The sequence below is a fragment of the Aphis gossypii genome, chromosome 3, assembly GCF_020184175.1.
Source record: "Aphis gossypii isolate Hap1 chromosome 3, ASM2018417v2, whole genome shotgun sequence".
Lineage (NCBI taxonomy): Eukaryota > Metazoa > Arthropoda > Insecta > Hemiptera > Aphididae > Aphis > Aphis gossypii.
In genome coordinates this window covers 28,461,713-28,480,662 of record NC_065532.1, presented here as the reverse complement: position 1 = coordinate 28,480,662, position 18,950 = coordinate 28,461,713, and the positions used below count along the sequence as shown (strand labels likewise).

The following is an 18,950-nucleotide window of genomic DNA, read 5'->3' as shown; positions in this document are numbered from 1 at the left end:
AAAAAAACAATTTATATAGTTATTAAAAATAAAAAACTCGATTTATTTGTCGGCAAATAATTATTTACAATCATATATTATTATGTACGGAGACCACCATTACCATCACCACCACCACCACCGCGTTGATGTTCATCGTCGCAGCGACACAGTCGATTATACGTAGGTATAGTTACAGTATAAGTACCAGCCGTACCCTAGCGCACTGATACTGTACACCACCACCGACCTCGTAAAAGCGTGCGCTCGCCAGTGGCGTATCCACGGGGGTGGTTTTGGGGGTTCAAACAACCCCCTTGGGTTTTTTTTTAATGTTATTTTTACCTAATAATTTAAATTTATATTTATTTAATAATACTTGTAGATATTTTTTTATTCCTGTAACCACCCCGCATAAAGTCGTTCTGCGCCAGGATACGCCACTGACGGTACTCGCCGCCACAACGACGCACTACAATTTACTGTTCGGTTTGCTTTCGGAAATAAATCGGTCTATGGTCGCGGCCACCGCGCGCGGGTCGTTCATGTGCACGTCGTGATTGCCGTCCACCGACACCGTACGGAAATTCGGCGCGTGTCTGTACATCTGCACGAACACGCCGTACACGTCGTCGAAGTACGTGTCGCTGTCCGACGCCCTGATCAGCAGCGCTGGACACCGGACGTTCGTCACCACGTTCCAGTGCTGTGCCGCCGAAAACCACTGGTTGTACGACACGCTCAGTCGCGGGTCGTTGGCCGGACAGTACTGGCCGGCGGCGGGCCCGGGCCGCCAGTGCCGGGCCATCAGCGACCCGGCGGCCTCTTCGTCCAGCGGATCGCCGTAGAACCGCCTGCGGACGCGGGCCAACGCTTCCGGTCTGGTGTACGCCGGCGGCGGGCGGCCCGCGCCTGTCCGCTGCGCCGCCATGTCGTCCTCGCGCCTCAGCTGTTCGTCGGCGGCCCGGCGCGCGCTCCACGCGATCTCCTCCGGATGCACGGCCACCGGCCCGGCCGAGTCCAGCAACACCAGCTTGGCCACGCACTCCGGGTAGACGGCCGCGAACAGCGTGGCCACCTGTCCGCCCATGCTGTGGCCGACGCACGCGAACGGCGACGACGACCACCGGACGTGGTCGGCCACGCGCTTCACGGTCAGCGCGTAGTTCTCCATCGTCCACCGCTCGCCCGGCGGCGTGCCCGACGACCGTCCGTGGTTCGGCCAGTCGAAGCACAGGTACGTGCGGTCGCCGTCCAGCAACGGTATCAGGCGGTCGAACGACGCGCAATTGTCCCAATACCCGTGCAGGCACATGACCCGTTCGCCGTTATTGTCGGATTTACGCTGCTGCTGGCCCGGCCACAGTTTCGCTACAAATCACAAAGGAAATTATGCGTATAAAACGTCGATTTTCGTCCTTATATAATGTATTGAAAATATATTGTGTCGTTGGTATATAGGATTACACGGCAATATGTTATTAATATTATAGGAAATAGCTGGAATCGAGTTGAGTTAATGAGTGTCATTGTTTAGTTGAAGAGCATTTTATCTAGGGGTGGTCCAATTTTTTTTAGTCACGATCTATTAAAATATATTTCACCTATATATTTCACATACCTCGATTTTGCAATAAATACAATTCGAGTGTTAAGTGTTTATTTTTAAACAATCTAAAAATAATTTAAATAAGCCCAGATTTTAAAGATAGGAATACAATATTCAAATAATTCTTCATTATGGGCCACCACATTGAGTATAGGTACACTAATATTACTGACCTCATTCATTTCAGAAACACGGCACCCTGTATAGTGTATATAGTTACAATATCAGACAGATGCCGTTACGGAGTCACCATAAGAGACGACTAAAAGATCCTGTGAGATTTTTTCCCGAGAAACTAATTTTCGCACTAAAAACGCAATGGCTCTAACACGCTAAGTCGATGAAAAGTTCTATACAGCGTCAAAAGTCAAAACGTTACATGCAAAATTCATACTTTTACGTAGTCCATCGAAACATTCTCATTACTATTTTCTGCAGCCCCACTCTCGTTTACATTACATCTCCTTTATTACCATAAAGGACAATTCTGTACATGTACATCGCCATACGGCTCGCCTCGCTATACAATATAATAAATATGATATAAAAAATAAACTTTTCGATAGCTCTTTCAATTTCGTAATTTAAGGATTTATAAATTATATAATTTATCATAATATAGCACGCACCTCACAAGTGTACCTAAATGACGTATACCATGTGCACATTGATTTTAGGTATTATTTTTAACTTAATACCTAGGTATAAAATAATAATAAGTATAGGTACCTACGTAAAATAATAAATCGCTATATTATCCGTCTTTCCCGTAACCACATACATAATATAAATATATAAATTTTTTTTTTAAATTATATTTCTATATTATAACATATATTAGTATATTATAATATATTATATTATTATACACTACACAATAAAATCGAATTCTATCCCATATTATAAATATTATACTATAACATTGTTATATATATTATATTGTATTCCGCGTCGTGCGCATCGTGATGCGGTTTACTGCTGCAACGGCTGCAACTACAGCCGTTATACTGCTTGACGCGGTTTCAGCTATTATTGTAGTGTTCTTGCAGAAAATCGACCACGTGTCGGAAAACCCTGTCCGGATAGTTCAAGTGCACGTCGTGGTCACCGCTGACCACGCGGATGGTGACGTTGGACCGCTGGCTGTTGAACTCGTAGGCGTCCTTCAGGTACGTGGAGTACCGGCCGCAGTTCTCGTCGGCCAGGACGAACACCACTGGGCACGTGACGTTGCACAGGATCTGCTTCTGTTGGTCGAACGTCATCACCGGATAGAACGGCAGTTTCAGGCGCTGGTCGCTGGCGAACGTGTACTTGTCGCCGCCGTCGTCCGCGCGGACCAACGCCCGGCCGGCCAGTATGCGCGCCGACTCGACGGTCAGCTTGGACGGCCGGCCGGCCATCATCTTGGCCACCGCCTCGTCGAACGTGTACGTCGGCGGCAGGCGGCCGCGCTGCCGGCGGTGCAACGATTGCGCGCCGTCGATGCGGCCGCGGACCGAGGCCAGCGTGTCGCCCATGTCCACCGACCGGGGGCCCATGGTGTCCAACACGATCAGGCACCTCACGCGTTCCGGGTAGACGCCCGCCAGCCACGTGCCCAGCTGTCCGCCGAAACTGTGGCCCAGGTACGCCAGCTGGGGCCAGCCGAAATGGTCCAACACCCATTTGATGGCGGCCAAATAGTTGGTGAACTCGAGCGGCAAGTGCGCGGGAAAATGGTCGGAACGGCCGTGGCCGGGCAGGTCGACGCACACGTAATAGTAACCGGCCGGCAACGACGGCAGCAACGTGACGAACGTGTCGCAGTTGTCCTGGACACCGTGCACGCAAAGCACGCCGGGATGGGTGTCGTCGCCGTACGCTTTTGCTGTAAATAAAATTCGTTTCGATCAATTTCGGCCGTGACGTGCAGTCGAATATAGGCGTTTATTGCTGCTTATTATAATAAATTATAACGATAATCGCGGTTATGAGATCAGGAAAAAAAAATAAAAACCAGCCGGTTAAGTGTCGATAAACGTATCAGTGGATACATATAGTGTGTATTGGAAAATGAAAATCGGTTATAAACGTCACGATCTTAATACATACATATATTAAACACATTAAATTGACATAAATTTAGTATATAATAGGTACACAGTTGAAACCGACAAGTGTTAACGAAAATATAAAAACAAAAACATAACAGATACATAATTCTAACGTACAGCTATAGCACGATAAAAGGCTCTCTTATTGTGCTAGAAATAAGTATATCCTTAACGTTATTATATTATATAAATCACCGTTACAAATTTAAAAAAAAAACCCGTACAAAAACAAAAATAAATACCTTAAACCCCCCGGATCATTGACCATACTAATATTACGTATAATAATATATTTAATATATAGGTAGTGATCCTGTATATAATACATAGTAAAACAGCGCCAATCTGCGATTAAAGTTTGCTGCGTTCAGACTGCAGTAGAAACGTGTTGATCAAATCCGCTATCTTTTCTGGCTCGTTCAAGTGTACGTCGTGATTCCCGTTTACTTTGACCACGCGGACGTTCGGGTTGGATTTATAGATTTTCCTCGACAATTTAACTGCAGGAGTCTTTTGAATCGGGTTATCCGTGGCGCGTAACATCAGAACGGGACACCGGATGCTGTTCACCAATGCCAAATGCTGAATCGGCGAGAACATCTGTTGGTAGGGCACTTTGAGCCTCTGGTCCATGGTGAACGAATAACGACCGCCCGGGCGTTCGGCCAGGGACCGTTTGATGAGCACTTCCGCCGAGTTCTTGGTCAACTTGGACGGTCGTTTCGTCATCAGCACGTCAACTGCCTGTTCGCGGGTGTACGACGGCGGCGATCCGCTGGCTACCTTCTTCTCGATCGTCAACAGACCGTCCAACACCGTTCTCAGCCACTTCGTAGAGTCCTGCGGAAACACGGGCACCGGGCCCGCGCTGTCGATCATCACCAGACTGGTGATGTGTTCCGGGTACATGGACGTGAACTGGCTGGCGATCATGCCACCCATGCTGTGCCCGATACACTTGAACCGGTCCCATTGCAGGTGGTCGACCACCCGTTTGATTGCTAACACGTAACACTCTGTCGTTACCCGGAAACCGGAAGGATAGTGCGACGAATGCCCGTGTCCTGGCGTATCAATGCATACGAAATAAAAACCTCGTCGGAGCAAAGGGATAAGCTTGTCGAACGTACCGCAGTTATCCTGTATCCCGTGCAGACAGAGTACTCGCGCGTCGGAACTGTGGCCCCAAGTTTTGGCTGAAATTAAACACATCGACACACATTCACTGGTTTGTGTTATTAGCGGGGGCTGGGCTGGGAATGACACCTTAAAATTCAGTGACAATAGCTCGACGGAAACGCTGTTAGGTATACATAATAATATATCTAGGTATAGATACGATTTTTGTGTCGTGTATATTGCATAATATAGGTAGTTAATATATTAATCTAAATGTTTGTTGTTATTTGTATTAAAACTATATATTGACCACCAATGAGACTATGTTTTTCATTTTTCGTTTATTTTATCACTATACAATATATTTGCAATTTCACACCAATTCGACGACGACGTTGGGGCTTTTTCAAACTTGAAATTATGCAAAACATTTTTTTTAAATTATTCGGAGGAGGATGAAAAAATGACATAACACTCAAATATTTGTATTTTAAAATTTGAATACATTAATTACCTATCTATCATTTAAAATAGTTACCGATTGGAATACTATGATTTCAGTTCACAGTCATACGAGTTAACGAGTAAACGACCGAAAGCATAAATTACAAGATACGGTTATTTGATATTTTTAAAACTGATTGAATACATTTTGATGAGTTATCAATATCAATAATAAATGCATGGTTATTCAAATCATCATATTATATGTGTATGCATTACTGTATAAAAAGAAACTTTATTTATTTTTTTTTAACATTGACCTATAGTCGCTATAGATCTCCCAATATGCGATCTACTGATGTTTTGTGTTCTACCATGGATAAAAATATAAAATGCTCGTGCTGGTATTTTATACATTTTATTTTTGTATTTCTCAATGTTTAGCCGAGTATTGGTGACGAAGTTTAAATAAAATTGGTAATATTTTTGATTCGTTTTTACTTTTTAGTTTTTAAAAGATATGAAATAATGTTTTGTGGATAATTCAAAGCAGCTTTTTTTTTTTATTATTATATTAAAATCCACAGGTACACGTTTCTTTTACATATTATATAATTAATAGATTAAAATAAAATGAATTCTGTTTTTTTTTTTCATAAAATACATGTTTTTTATATATATGTAGGTAGACTGGCTGCCTACTATACTGTAATAAAAACTACGGACTACGGTAGACCACATATTGGAAGATAGCCAAATATTGACTATTTCTAATGTAAACACTTAACACCTGGAGTATAGAAAATTTAAAATTTGAATATCTCTGTATTCAATATTCTAGAATATAGCTCTATATTCAAAAGTAATGTTCTATTTATTAGATAGGTACCAATAGATAATACCTACTTAATACATATAAATTCATTAAACATTAAGATTAAGTCCTATGAAATAAATTTAAATATGAGGTACAATATATTTTGTAATAAGTAGATAGAATAATAATTCATAAAAAAAAAAATAATCGTAATTTGTAAGTAATAGAAAATGCGATCAGACCCTAGTTAAATGTAAGTACTAATTATGTTAATTATTATAATATGATACCTGCCTAATATAGGTAATGTATACTATCTAAGAACTTTCTAGTTTAACGAATCTTTAATTAATTACTTCAATTATTAGTTCAATACTTACAATAATTACATTAATTTTAAAAAATAACCAATGCCCAATAGGTTAATTAAATTATTACTCATAGCCTATATTTGCCTAAATTTATGTTAATAGTTAATTTATTAGGATTGTAAGTAATGATTTCTAAATGCAATTTCAAATATAAAATGTATTCTTAATGGGTACCTACCAATAAAAAATTTGATCTTGTTTAATGTATACACTTGTTGCATTATAATTAAATATTTTGATAAAACTCAACATTATAATAAATATCATACTTAAATAGTAGTCTTACGAACTTAACTTTATTCTAATACAAAATTAGTTGTATGAATAATTAAATACTAAATAGACTAATTATCTATTAACTTTTTTTTTTAAAATTGACAAAACTTACCAGCAATATGTCCCCAAGGAACCGGGATCGAAATTTCTTGTGGATTCATTCTGGAAACTCAATTTATACAGTTCTTACTGAAATTCTAATACCAAGTGCTTTTGTTTATAATTTATAATAGGTACATGCGTTGATACCAAACGTTAAAGAATTTCAGATTAACATTGACTGGTTCATGAAAAAATTACTATTGACATTGGCAATAAGGTTCTGTCTTTCATCAGCAGAATCGGTAGCCAAAGTCGCCTACAGACTAAAGTATAATAAAGTATCCGTCTTCAAACACGGTTCGTAATTTCTTATCGACCATTAAACTCGTCCTATTGTCAAAAAAAATTTCAATTTGCCATAAATATATTATGTTTTATATTATTTATTTACTGTTTTAACGATAGTAAACGTACAGATTGTCAGAATAGATTAAATACGTCATAACAATAATGATAACAGTATTTATGTTATAAAATGCCGCGGTCTGTGATAAAATTGAACTTATCTTAAATTCATGTTCGTGTCTAGTAATATAATATTCAATCATAATATAGTATTATAATTTATTATTATGTATTGAATAACTACGAAGTATAACTATTGAGTAATAACTATCAAATAATATGGCAGTATTATACGAAAAATACCATGTTATAATGTCGTTGTGTCATGCATAGATAAGGAAGTCATGTCTTTAAAATGAAAAAAACACTTAATTATCTTATATGTATTTTAAGTAGGTATTTCAGTATGTATATTGTATATATCTATCTATTTTCAGTGACCCAAGTCCAAAGGTACAGAATAACATTCTGTGCCTTGCTGTAGTCCATAGGTAAGTATCATCATGTGCTCAATGGTGTTTGAACAATTCATCACACCTAGTAGAATATGTACACCACATTGTTATAGTGTTTTTTTAATAAATATTAAAACATTATACCTAGGCTATACCTGCCTATTATGTTAATTCGTATTGACATGGTGACATTACTCTATACTGAATTTTAAAAAATTTACATAATAACACATAAATTATAGAGACTAAGACTATACTGAAAAAACCATGATTTTTATTTTTGATCTTTTTTAATTTCAATAATTCATTTGTAAAATATGTACATTTCACAATTATAAATTAAACTACCCATAGATATTTTACAATACAAAAATTAACTATTATTCAAGAGATTAAAATATTATGTTATTCTCTAGATAATTCCATGTATGTGTAAAACAATTTTAATATAATAATATACCTAATTAGTAATAACATTAGTTTCTACCATTATGGGCTTTCTTATATTTTTATTTCATACCAATATAGTAACCATGTAACATATTATACTAAGACGAATGTAACTAAAAGAATCCTAAAAATTATGTAACACCTATAGGTAGTTTGTAATTAAAAAGTTTATGTATACATTAACTTAATGTTTAATTAAATATAAATGCAAATGAAATAAGTCAAGAATTTTATAGATCTGATTTTAATGGAGGTTACCTCACTGATACTAAAAAAAACATTGCCTCGACATTATACTATGTTTCATTATTACTATACTACAAATTACTACATACATAAATATTAACATAAAACATTTTAAATGTCTATAAATAACTCAAATATCCAACATATTTTGAAAATTAAATCATGTCTAAACTCTAAATACTACTAATATATAAAAACAAATACCTGTTTAGTAAAAATTTCAAGTCTCCAAAATTAATCCTTATTAAGTAAAACCAAATTAATCTATACTCAGGTTCTAAAACTGTATAATATACAATTGTTTGCACTATTGATATTATAAAATAAATGTGTGTAGTAGTTGTACTATATTTACCTTGTAGCTAATGCATTTCATTTCAAAGTTAATTTAACTTAAATTTAGTCAATATAACTTAACCAAACAAGGTTCTGCTATAATTTAAATTATAAGTTGTCTTATAAAAATAAAAGTTTATTTTACAAAAAAGCATGTTAGGTATGTACAATTTTATAATATAATTTTCAGTTTAACAGTTTTATGTTTACCCAACTTAAATCTATATTTTTTTAACATTGAATTATATCTTGATGTAATTTTTCTTAATTTTAAATTTCTTCTATTATATTTTAATTATTTAATATTTTTCTAAAACATTATTACCTTTTGTGAAATTACAAAAAATTAAAGTATGCATTTTATGTTCTCTTTTTTTATTTTTTATTTATATCTATTTCTGGACATGGTACAGTAGCAAGCTAGTAAGCTAGTCGTTATTAATATATTTTATTAATTAACTAAGTATACATTAAGTTTTGACCTAAAATCTAATGAAACTCTATCTATGTAGATATTTTTTCAATTTTATAATTGTTATATAATCAGTAATGACTAGGTATTAGAAAATATGACTGAAACATACTTATTAGTAATTCATATTAAATTTTATAATAAATGATTTTAAATAATTTTTTTACCAATTTCTTAAAAATTATAAACAAAAATAAAAATTAAGTATTATCTACTATTAAAACTACAGTTTGTAAAATTAAAGGAAATCACATTCTACTAGTCAACATTTGACTAAACCACTATAAATTAATGTAAACAAAATAAGAAGTATTTCAGATCATGTAATTTTAAATTGTGAAATTGATTATAATGATTTTTAATGTTTAATAAATGCAAAGAACTAAATTATCTTTTGTTTATTTAATTGAAAATTTTTATTGTAACTATAATATTTAAATTTTTTCAGCTGAAATAATTGATTTATTCAAGAATTATTTTTAATTATAAAGATACTGTTGCAATGATAATTTATTCAGTTAGGAATAGATAAAAAATAATGCATAAATGAAATAAATGTCATATAAAGTTTACAAAAAAAATGGAATATACACTTAACAACAATATGATTAGAAGACTACTTCGATTAGCCGATTTAGCTATGGATCGTCTAGAAAATGGGCCAGCATTTGTTCATCTATCAGTTTTAGTAGACATTGCACCGAATCTCAAAGATATTATTAAACACAAATTCATTACATGTTTGTGTATGTTATTGTATTATTTTATACAACATTTAATGTATGTAGTATAAAAATTTGGTATTATATAAAATTTTTTACTATTCATTTTAGGTTATTATGGAAAAGAGCTTGAAGACCATAAATGTTATTCTGATATTTTTAATTGTTATGAAAATGCTTTAAAACTATTTCCAAATAATGAAATATTGCTCAATAATTTAGGATCTCATTTAATTAGGTAATTATAATTGTATTTTAATCTTTAATTTTAAAATTACTTACTAAAAATCTAAAGAAAGGATTTTTTGCCAAAAATATATTGTGACAAATATGATAATGATAATTATTAGTTACCTATTATTTAAATTTTTTTTTAACTCTTCAGTACTCTATAGTATTGTTTATATATCTGATGCAAAAAAAAAAAATGAAGCTCATCTGTATTCTAGCTTCCACTGCATTAGATTATTATTTTTATTTTTAATTTTCAATTAAATAATTTATTGGTTTTTTTTTTTTAGATTAGGTTACAATGAAGAAGGTCGACATTTTGTTATGAAAGCACTTGATATTAATCAATTTTATTTACCAGCAATAACTAATATTCAAATTGTAAACAGTCGCTTTGTTGAACGTTGGCATTATAGAATGTTAAATGATTCAAAACGTAATTTAGCTTATAAAAAAGCTATTGGAGATAGAATAAATCAAGGTCATAAAACAGTATTAGATATTGGATGTGGATCTCTTATTTTAAGGTTTATGAATACCTACATAAATATTATTTAATGTTAGTTAAAATATCCTTTTTTAAATGTTAAAATGAAATCTTCTAGCTTATATGCAGCAGAATATCCAGTTGACAGAATCTATGCTTGTGATTATTCCGAAATTATGTCAAACATTGCATCTGAAGTTTTAACACAAAATAGTTTACATAATTTAATCAAAATATTTAATATGAACTCAAATGATATGTGTATTCCAGATAATATTGATGAACGGTAAACAAATAAGTATATTATTGAATGTATTAATTACAGTTTTAGAATATATTTCAGAGTTTCTTTAGTTGTTACTGAAACTATGGATGCTGGTTTATTTGGTGAACATATTCTCACTTCACTTAAGCATGCTTGGGATAAATTACTTTTACCTCCAAAATCAAAAGTCAAACCTGAACTACCACATGGATGTGTTATTCCATACCGCGCAACAGTGTATGCAGTTCCTATTCAATGTTCTTATATTCGTAAGAGAAACCTATTTTATGGAAAAGAACAATTATATTTTAAACAATTTAATTTATGTTCTACTACCAATGAACCCTATGACTGTGAAAAATTAAATCAATTGCCTGGAGATTGTGTTTTCTTAGCTTCACCACAAGTAGTCATGCATATTAATTTTAATGACCCAAATCAAATAAATAAATTATTAAACTCTCAAAATGTAAACATGAAAAGTATGAAGTACAGTATAACTCATTCAGGAAGTGTAGATGCTATTGTTTCTTGGTTTGTTGTTGATTTGACGGAAGACATATCTATTAATACAATTGATAATAAAAATGAAAACTGTTGTTGGGAACAAGCATTGTTTATTTCCAAAAGTAATAGAAGAGTTGAACAAGGAGATAAACTCTGTGTGTTGTATAAATGGGAGGATGATCATTATGTTTTGAAATTAAATGATGAAATTAGCAACCCAAAATTTATACCATTAGAAAAAGAAATAATTGCATTTTTAAATGATATTAATCAGGTTGAAGGTTATATTAAAGCTGCTAAACAATGGTAAAAATAGAAACTAAAAACTGTTATACTGTAATTATTATGCTTAAGACTTTAAAATTAACTTATGTTCTAGGTATATTAATAATAAACATCTTAAAAATGTAAGAATTTTGGATACATGTCCATTTCCAATTTTTGGCATAGAAATTCTTTCATTAATAACTTCTTCTACTAATAGTAATATTGATGTTGAAATTTATTACATTGATACAAATTTGACTGAAGTGTTAAACAGTTTTAAAAACTCAAATAATTTTTGCTCAAATATCTTTTGTTTTGATAAAAAGAAAATGAAAAAGTTTGATGTCATTATTGCTAATTATATTAATTTTTATGGAGAATTTAATATCAATGTTATTGAAAATCAAATATATTCAGAGTAAGGATAATAAAATTAAATATAACTTATCAAACTATTAAAAAGTTGAATATTGTTTAAATTGTATAAATTATCAATTTAGCTATTAATAAAATACCTAAATATTTTGTTTTAGAAAAATGTTAAAACCTAATGGAATTATTTTGCCAGAAAAAATTTCAATAAAATGTCAGTTAGTCAATTCAAAATGGTTGCCACGTGTTAGTAAAGTGATTGAAAATAATGATAGTTGTAATCCTCATATTCGAGATTTAATAAATGCATATAGTGTAAGTAATAATAAATTAACAATTATCTACATATAAGTTAATGAAAAGTTAATAAATTAATATTTTATTTGAATAGGTTAATCATCATTTGGATGTGTTCAAACATTTAGTAACAGATATTTGTCTGTCAGATTGTATGACATGTTTGACACTATTACCAAAACAACTATCTCAGGAAATATCATTACCTTTAAGTATACCTATCATAGCTAATGGAAAATTAAATGCGATCTTGTATTACTTTGAAATACTTATTTATAATAATGTAGTGTTTCTACAGCAAATGAAAATTCATACGTTAATCAGTGTGCTTTTCTTGTTGAAAATACAATAAATGTTAATCTAGGAAATAAGATTAAAATAAATACAATGATTAACAATGGTCATTTACTTTTATCTGTAGACAAATTATAATACATAAACTAATAAATTATATTGTGTAGTTTTTAGTAATAATGTTATTATTTTGTTTACAGTATATTTGTATTATTTAGTATAAATTTGTATAATTACTGTTGGTTTGGGGTATTTTAAAATATTTTTTAAATTTAATGTTTTATTGTATATTCTATAATCTATAAAGATTTTAAAGAATTTGAGTTATGTTATTTCATTTTTAGTTTTTCATTAAAAATTATTTATTCTAGACTTCACCTCCTAAGACCACTCCGGAAATCCAAACTCTCACTATTCATTAAACTTACCATGTACAAGTAAATAATTCGACCATTTTGGACATATGGTTTTCAGCTATAGGATTTTGCAAAGTCGAAACTCATATTTTAGATTCTGAGTAGAACAATAATTGTATTAATTTTACAATAATGTATATGTAAAATTTATTTTTTTATTATTTCGGTTTTTATATTAATCATCACATTTTAGAGCTTTAAAAATGCTTAAATTCTTAATTGAGGATGTGTAAAATTGGATTAGTTGGTATTTGTGAGGTTAAAAATGAAACTTTTGATTACTTCAAATAATAATTAAGAAAAACAATGAAATTAAGAAAATATGCAAAAACCAATTTACAAAATTAATTTTGTTGTAATTCTAAAACGAATAACAATATAAATACCTACTTGATTTTTAATTAAATATTTAATTTTCAAAATATTTTGACTCTTCTGAACTACTCGTTAATTTGCATGGTAAAAAAGCTTGAAAATTGATAACTATAGATTTTTCATTAGTTGTTTTATTGAAATAAAAGTTGAACGTATTTCCATAGATATAATTCATAAACAACTTAAATTTTGATGAAATAGGATTCACTTATAAAATACTCACCCATCAATTAATTTTAGTTAATATGTATTAAAAAAGTATTGATCGTTGAAACTTAAAATATTCGGTAGTCACTTTAAGTATTACTGTCATTAACATTTTTAAGTGCAATGTATACTGCTATGCTTCCAGCATACTGTATTACTATTTAGTATTTACTAATAGTGAAATAAATACTTTAATAGAAATTTTAAATATATTATAAAATATACTTAATAATATAGGCTGATAGACTGCATTTTGTATGCAATAATTTATCATTGCAGAATTAAAATCTTACACAATTTACCCACATTATCTATAATGAATATTTACTTGTGAATTAATACTCAAATTCTATACATTACAGTAGGTACTGTAGTGGTTACTTACTTTTCACTTTTTTGATCTGAACTCAATACTTTGTATTTTTTTAGTTATTGCAACTGTGATTTATAAACATTTAAAAAATAATTGTATTATGAAATAAATTATGAACAACTAATACTATTGATAAAACATAATTTATGTCAAATAAGTAAATTACGAAAATAATTTCGATTGAATAACTGGATAAATAATAATTTATAATATTTTATTTGATGTTACCCAGCAAAATATTAATTTTATTATTTTAATATTTAAAAATTAAACATTTAAAAAATTATGGCGCCAAGTGTCAAAATCATTTAGAACCTCTTTGGCTTTTGCTTAGAACGTCTTTATCGAATTTGTACAGCTGTTATTTTATCACGACCTGACATTCATAGTTCATACATATTACTTCTTAGACCTCGTTAATAAATAATATTTTACGTTTTCATTCTCTATTTCACATTGAGTTAAACTTATTTCTAACTTTAAAAAATCAGCAAAATGAGCGGGGCAGTCAAGAAAGTCGGCTTAGTTAGCTGTAAGTATTAGTAGTTCCTTAACTGAATCTCAATTATATAGTATAAAGTAATTATTATAAAAAAATATTCTTACATATTATACAGCATTCATTGCCACAGCTAAGCCCAACTTACAAACTTTTGTGAAGTACGCTAAAGTAGAATTAACTCCACCCAAATTATCTGACTTACCAGAAGTAAAAAATGAGATTTCCAAAATGATACAAACAGCCCGAACTGGACGTTGGAAGAATATCACCGTCAAGGTATGTTTATTGTTTATGTAGTTAATAAAATTTAGATATAAAGAATATAATATAATTTTAAAATAATTTTTTTTTTAGCAAATGTTAAATACCCTGAAAAAATTTTAACTGTCTTAAGCATCTCGATAATTTACATTAAAATCATTCAATAATTTGAATTCTTTTGTAACTATTGTGCTATCATAGTTGTATACTTGTAGCTTTTTTATAATAGTAACTATAAAAAAAAAAATTGTTTTTCTTTAAGTTTTAATATATTAATAGCATTATTTTATGCATGATTAAAATTTCAATTATTTTAATTTTGTATTCATTGATATGTCATACAAATAAGTAGTTTAATATTATTGATTATCTAATTAATAACAATATTAAGCGTTATTTATTTATACTTTAATTTCTTAAATACATTTTTTTTTTTCAACATCCTTGTATAATATAAATTTTTAATATTTTATTTTACAGGACGCTACTCTCAAATCTCTCATTTTTCTTGAAGTATATATGTGGTTCTACGTCGGTGAATGTATAGGAAAGAGACACTTAATTGGATATGATATCAAATTATAAATGTATTCCTGTAATTTAAAGTAATTAATACTTCACCAGATTAAATACAATTATTTTGTATCTAGAAATTGCATTATTTTGTAGGTATACAACATTTTTATCATTCAAATACACATGTAAACATTTTTTCAGTTATATAAATAGTAAATGGTAAAAAACAGTATTATTTTATTTACCAAAATGATATCCTATAATTATTACAATGATGTACATTCTAAAATGATTATTCCTGTTCTGTATTATTCGTTATATTTAATGAAATTTAATAGTTTTATTTTATTTCATTAAATTGTTGGTCTAAACAATTAATATTTAAAACATAAAAATATTAGATGCAGGTGATTTCAATTTAGTAGTTTGAATAAAATATACACACTAAAATAACAAGTACATTATTACATCTATGATTGAGGGATAAACTCTTGAAAAAAGGTGTCTATATACTAAGTTTAAAACTATGTCATATATCAATTTATTTCTGTATATGATGGATTCAACAATTTTTTAATTTTTTAAAAACCGTATACACTAAAGAAAAAATAATTTAAATACTACCTATGTCTGGTTATATCAATTTTTTCTCTTTTCTGAATCATTTTATTCACAAAAATTAGTTTCATATTAATTGAAATTAACTTAATGTTTACAGCATAGGTCCAATTTAAACTGTTAAATGATGTAAATTTTTTTTTTTTTGTTTTTGTAACATTTTCATTGAAAAACTTATTGCAATGTAATTGTATATTGGTACATATATTTGTTTTTGGTTTTAGTTAAAAAATATTTATTATAGTATGGATTGTGGGCTACTAGACTGTTATGTTTTAAAATATTTAAATCATCGAGTGTCAATAAATTAATTTTACCTTTAATTTCTCAATTTAAAAATATATTCATTGGTATTTAATACTAGTAATATTAAAAATTTGTTGGATCAAGTTTCAATAAAAATAAAGTAAAGTAGTTCTATACAGGACCTAAAATAGAATGATTTTAATAGCAAAAAAAACCTATGGAGGTTGTAACTTTCAAAATCCCCTTTCTTATATGAACCACTTACACATTATTATTATACATATGATACTGATACTAAAAATACATAAAATAAATACAACTTATTTTTATAAGTTCAAAATATTTTAAATTGTGTTGAAATTCCTAAATATTTGTTATTACTTATTTCTGCAATCAAAAGTAAGAACACATAAAACTTGGAACACTTATTTGTTATTCAGGCTCTCAGGGGTTACTTTGATTTTTGGGGGACACAGTATTTTAGCCCCTGGTTTTATTATAAATATTGTTTGATCAATACATAAAAAATTATTTATTCATGAAGTTTGACCAAAATATTTATTCCAATTTTCAGCTGGTGAACATGTTGCTAATGGTAGGGTTAAACACTTTAAATTTTGTTTGCATTCCGGATGTTTACATTCATTTTCAATACCATTGAATTTAACACATGTACATCTTTGATCCTAAATAAAAAAAAGTAATATAATAATTATAATTTTTAGCTATTGAGCTTCTTTCACCACTTTGAATACTTCTTTATAAATCGCAAATGATGTTCTCCTGGAAAACAATGGCTCAAATAATAGTTTAGATTTATAATCATCTGTAGTAGGTATTGGGGACATAAGACAACAACCACTTTCAAAACACTTGATCCTCTCTAATGGGTTAATTGACGAACATAATACGCCAGATTTCCACAATTCTTGGCATGTTCTGGGTTGTGTTTTCTGTGTTTTACTATAGGTATGTGTGTTAGCAGATTCACAAATTTTGGAGATTAAACAGTTAACATTTTACATTGGTATGCTCTTTGCGCACTTTATAGACTAATATAAATTCCTAAATATTCTTTAAGTAATTTTACATTTATTAACTTAAACTAATGAATAGTTAATGTAATAAATTTATACAATTTTAAGAACACGTGAACTTAATAATTTAAATGCTGAAAAATTGTAATTAGCTTAAGAGATAATATAGAATCATAAAGTTACAAGTTCAAGTTAAAAAATCATTACTTAGGTATCTATCACTTTTTAATACCTATAGGCACAGTTGTATTATATCTATCTTTAATCATGATACAAACTCACACAATCGATCATTAATATTCCAAGACTTATATAATATAAAAGTACGAAAAAAACACTCAACTTGTCTTAAATCAAATAATCAAAATAATTTTATTTTAAACTGACAACTATATAACTGTCAACTAACGATTGCATTTTACGTAGGTAACAGCTGTAGGTTATATTATCCGTGTTTAATCGTCAGTTTTATTATAATTTATACTTTATAGGTACTTCAATTTTTAAGCTAGTTATAAGTAGGTAACAACTCTGTTGTATAATAGCTGGTATTGTAAATTGTAATTTATTAATGTTCATAACTTGCTTAAAAATTAAAATATCGCAAAAACTAAAGCTTAGTCGCTTATAAAAATTAAATTTAAACAAAATCTCAGTTGATTTAATTTACTCACTCCTTATGTAAATCGTTTTTTTCTTTTTTTTTCAGAGTGTTTTTGTTTTCAGTTCTACACGTATACTTATTGATCATTTTTTAAATTAAAATTACCTATTAAAAACTTAGGTTGATCGCAGGTACCTTCCCGTATTATTTATTGTGTTATTAAATAATAATAATTTTTATGATTGTGAAATTGTATAGAGGTACCTCTGTAATTAAATTTTAAACATATATTTGTGTATTGTAATAGTAATAAATTATGATGTTACTTAGTGACAGTTAAGTGTATTATAAAAAATTATACAAACATAAAATACATAATATTACGTTGGTATCTACCTGTTCGCATCAGCTAGAATGAGTAGACTCAAGTTTGTATATACCAGGCACATATAAAAATTAATTTCAGAGGGGGGGGGGGGTTATAAAAAAATAATAATCAATATTTATCGAGGAATGATGATATATAAATAAACTACACAATTATAAATTTTCGGGGGGAGGGTTTGAACCCCCAAAACCCTCCCAGAATACGTACCTGGTAGATACATAGCCGTATTATGCTATTTAATGTATCCCCGTTGAATTGAGAATACTAAATTGGTTCTAATGGTATGATTATGTAAAATGAAAAATTACTGATGAGGTGGGTGAGTTGAATTTTTTTTATAATTTTTCAGTGAATAATGTTTATTTTATAAGCTATAAAAATGAAGCTCTCTATTTTTAATATTTTTATCGCGAAGAATTAATTGTTATGCTTGGAATTTTCGCTTAATTGATATGGGAAATACTAAATAGTAGAATCACTAATATACTTTTAGGCAAGTTATACTCGAACATTAGTAAAAAACTCGAAAAAGACAGATATGGTACCTAATTGGTAATCGATAATAGCCACTTTTGTGTAATTTATCACCTTTGGCAGAGGTCAAATGAAAATAGATACTTCCAATTTAATGAACGAGCGAACGGCCAATTGAAGAATTGTTGATTTTGGATATTAGTATAATATATGATTCATGAATGCTTAGGTATATTAAAATAATTTAAAAAATAGTTCACAGCATTATAACTAATGATAACTTTGAAAATAGCCGCCATTCAAGATATTATTATTTTTATATTCTCCTTGGATAATTTTCCGTTACATATCTTATCATATTTTGTATATGTTAA

The 18,950-nt window shown here is 30.1% G+C and overlaps 4 protein-coding genes across 8 annotated transcripts; 2 read left to right on the top strand and 2 right to left on the bottom strand.

Annotated features, from left to right (window-relative positions):
* Nucleotides 1–401: 401 nt before the first annotated feature.
* LOC114127708 (serine hydrolase-like protein) lies at nucleotides 402–7,232 on the bottom strand. Of its 3 annotated transcripts, none has more exons than XM_050204996.1 (2): nucleotides 6,824–7,232; nucleotides 402–1,350 (listed from the first exon to the last, which is right to left on the bottom strand). In XM_050204996.1, the coding sequence occupies exons 1-2, from the start codon at nucleotides 6,870–6,872 to the stop codon at nucleotides 452–454; spliced, it is 948 nt and encodes a 315-aa protein (XP_050060953.1). In that variant the 5' UTR covers nucleotides 6,873–7,232; the 3' UTR covers nucleotides 402–451. The 3 variants fall into 3 exon arrangements, with proteins under 3 accessions (XP_050060953.1, XP_050060954.1, XP_027847834.2); XM_050204997.1 differs by lacking the exon at nucleotides 402–1,350 and adding an exon at nucleotides 2,323–3,458 and having other exon boundaries at nucleotides 6,824–7,206; XM_027992033.2 differs by lacking the exon at nucleotides 402–1,350 and adding an exon at nucleotides 3,595–4,880 and having other exon boundaries at nucleotides 6,824–7,223.
* Nucleotides 7,233–7,344: 112 nt separating this feature from the next.
* On the top strand, nucleotides 7,345–12,827 carry LOC114127680 (protein arginine N-methyltransferase 9-like). Its single transcript, XM_050204995.1, is given in 10 exon segments — nucleotides 7,345–7,550; nucleotides 9,566–9,863; nucleotides 9,951–10,077; nucleotides 10,361–10,597; nucleotides 10,676–10,843; nucleotides 10,901–11,635; nucleotides 11,709–12,014; nucleotides 12,130–12,283; nucleotides 12,360–12,543; nucleotides 12,546–12,827. Coding segments are annotated over 9 exon segments (2,229 nt in total). The 5' UTR covers nucleotides 7,345–7,550; nucleotides 9,566–9,697; the 3' UTR covers nucleotides 12,698–12,827.
* A 1,467-nt stretch (nucleotides 12,828–14,294) lies between these two features.
* Nucleotides 14,295–15,346, top strand: LOC114127691 (ATP synthase subunit g, mitochondrial-like). Its single transcript, XM_027992008.2, has 3 exons — nucleotides 14,295–14,462; nucleotides 14,548–14,708; nucleotides 15,174–15,346. Exons 1-3 carry the CDS (start codon nucleotides 14,426–14,428, stop codon nucleotides 15,276–15,278), a joined length of 303 nt encoding a protein of 100 aa, XP_027847809.1. The 5' UTR covers nucleotides 14,295–14,425; the 3' UTR covers nucleotides 15,279–15,346.
* Nucleotides 15,347–16,590: 1,244 nt separating this feature from the next.
* Nucleotides 16,591–18,064, bottom strand: LOC114127714 (uncharacterized). 3 transcript variants are annotated; one of them, XM_050203691.1, is made up of 3 exons: nucleotides 17,785–18,064; nucleotides 16,820–17,036; nucleotides 16,591–16,759 (listed from the first exon to the last, which is right to left on the bottom strand). In XM_050203691.1, the coding sequence occupies exons 1-3, from the start codon at nucleotides 17,859–17,861 to the stop codon at nucleotides 16,610–16,612; spliced, it is 444 nt and encodes a 147-aa protein (XP_050059648.1). In that variant the 5' UTR covers nucleotides 17,862–18,064; the 3' UTR covers nucleotides 16,591–16,609. The 3 variants fall into 3 exon arrangements, with proteins under 3 accessions (XP_050059648.1, XP_050059649.1, XP_027847837.2); XM_050203692.1 differs by having other exon boundaries at nucleotides 16,829–17,036; nucleotides 17,785–18,063; XM_027992036.2 differs by having other exon boundaries at nucleotides 16,817–17,036; nucleotides 17,785–18,054.
* Nucleotides 18,065–18,950: the final 886 nt, after the last annotated feature.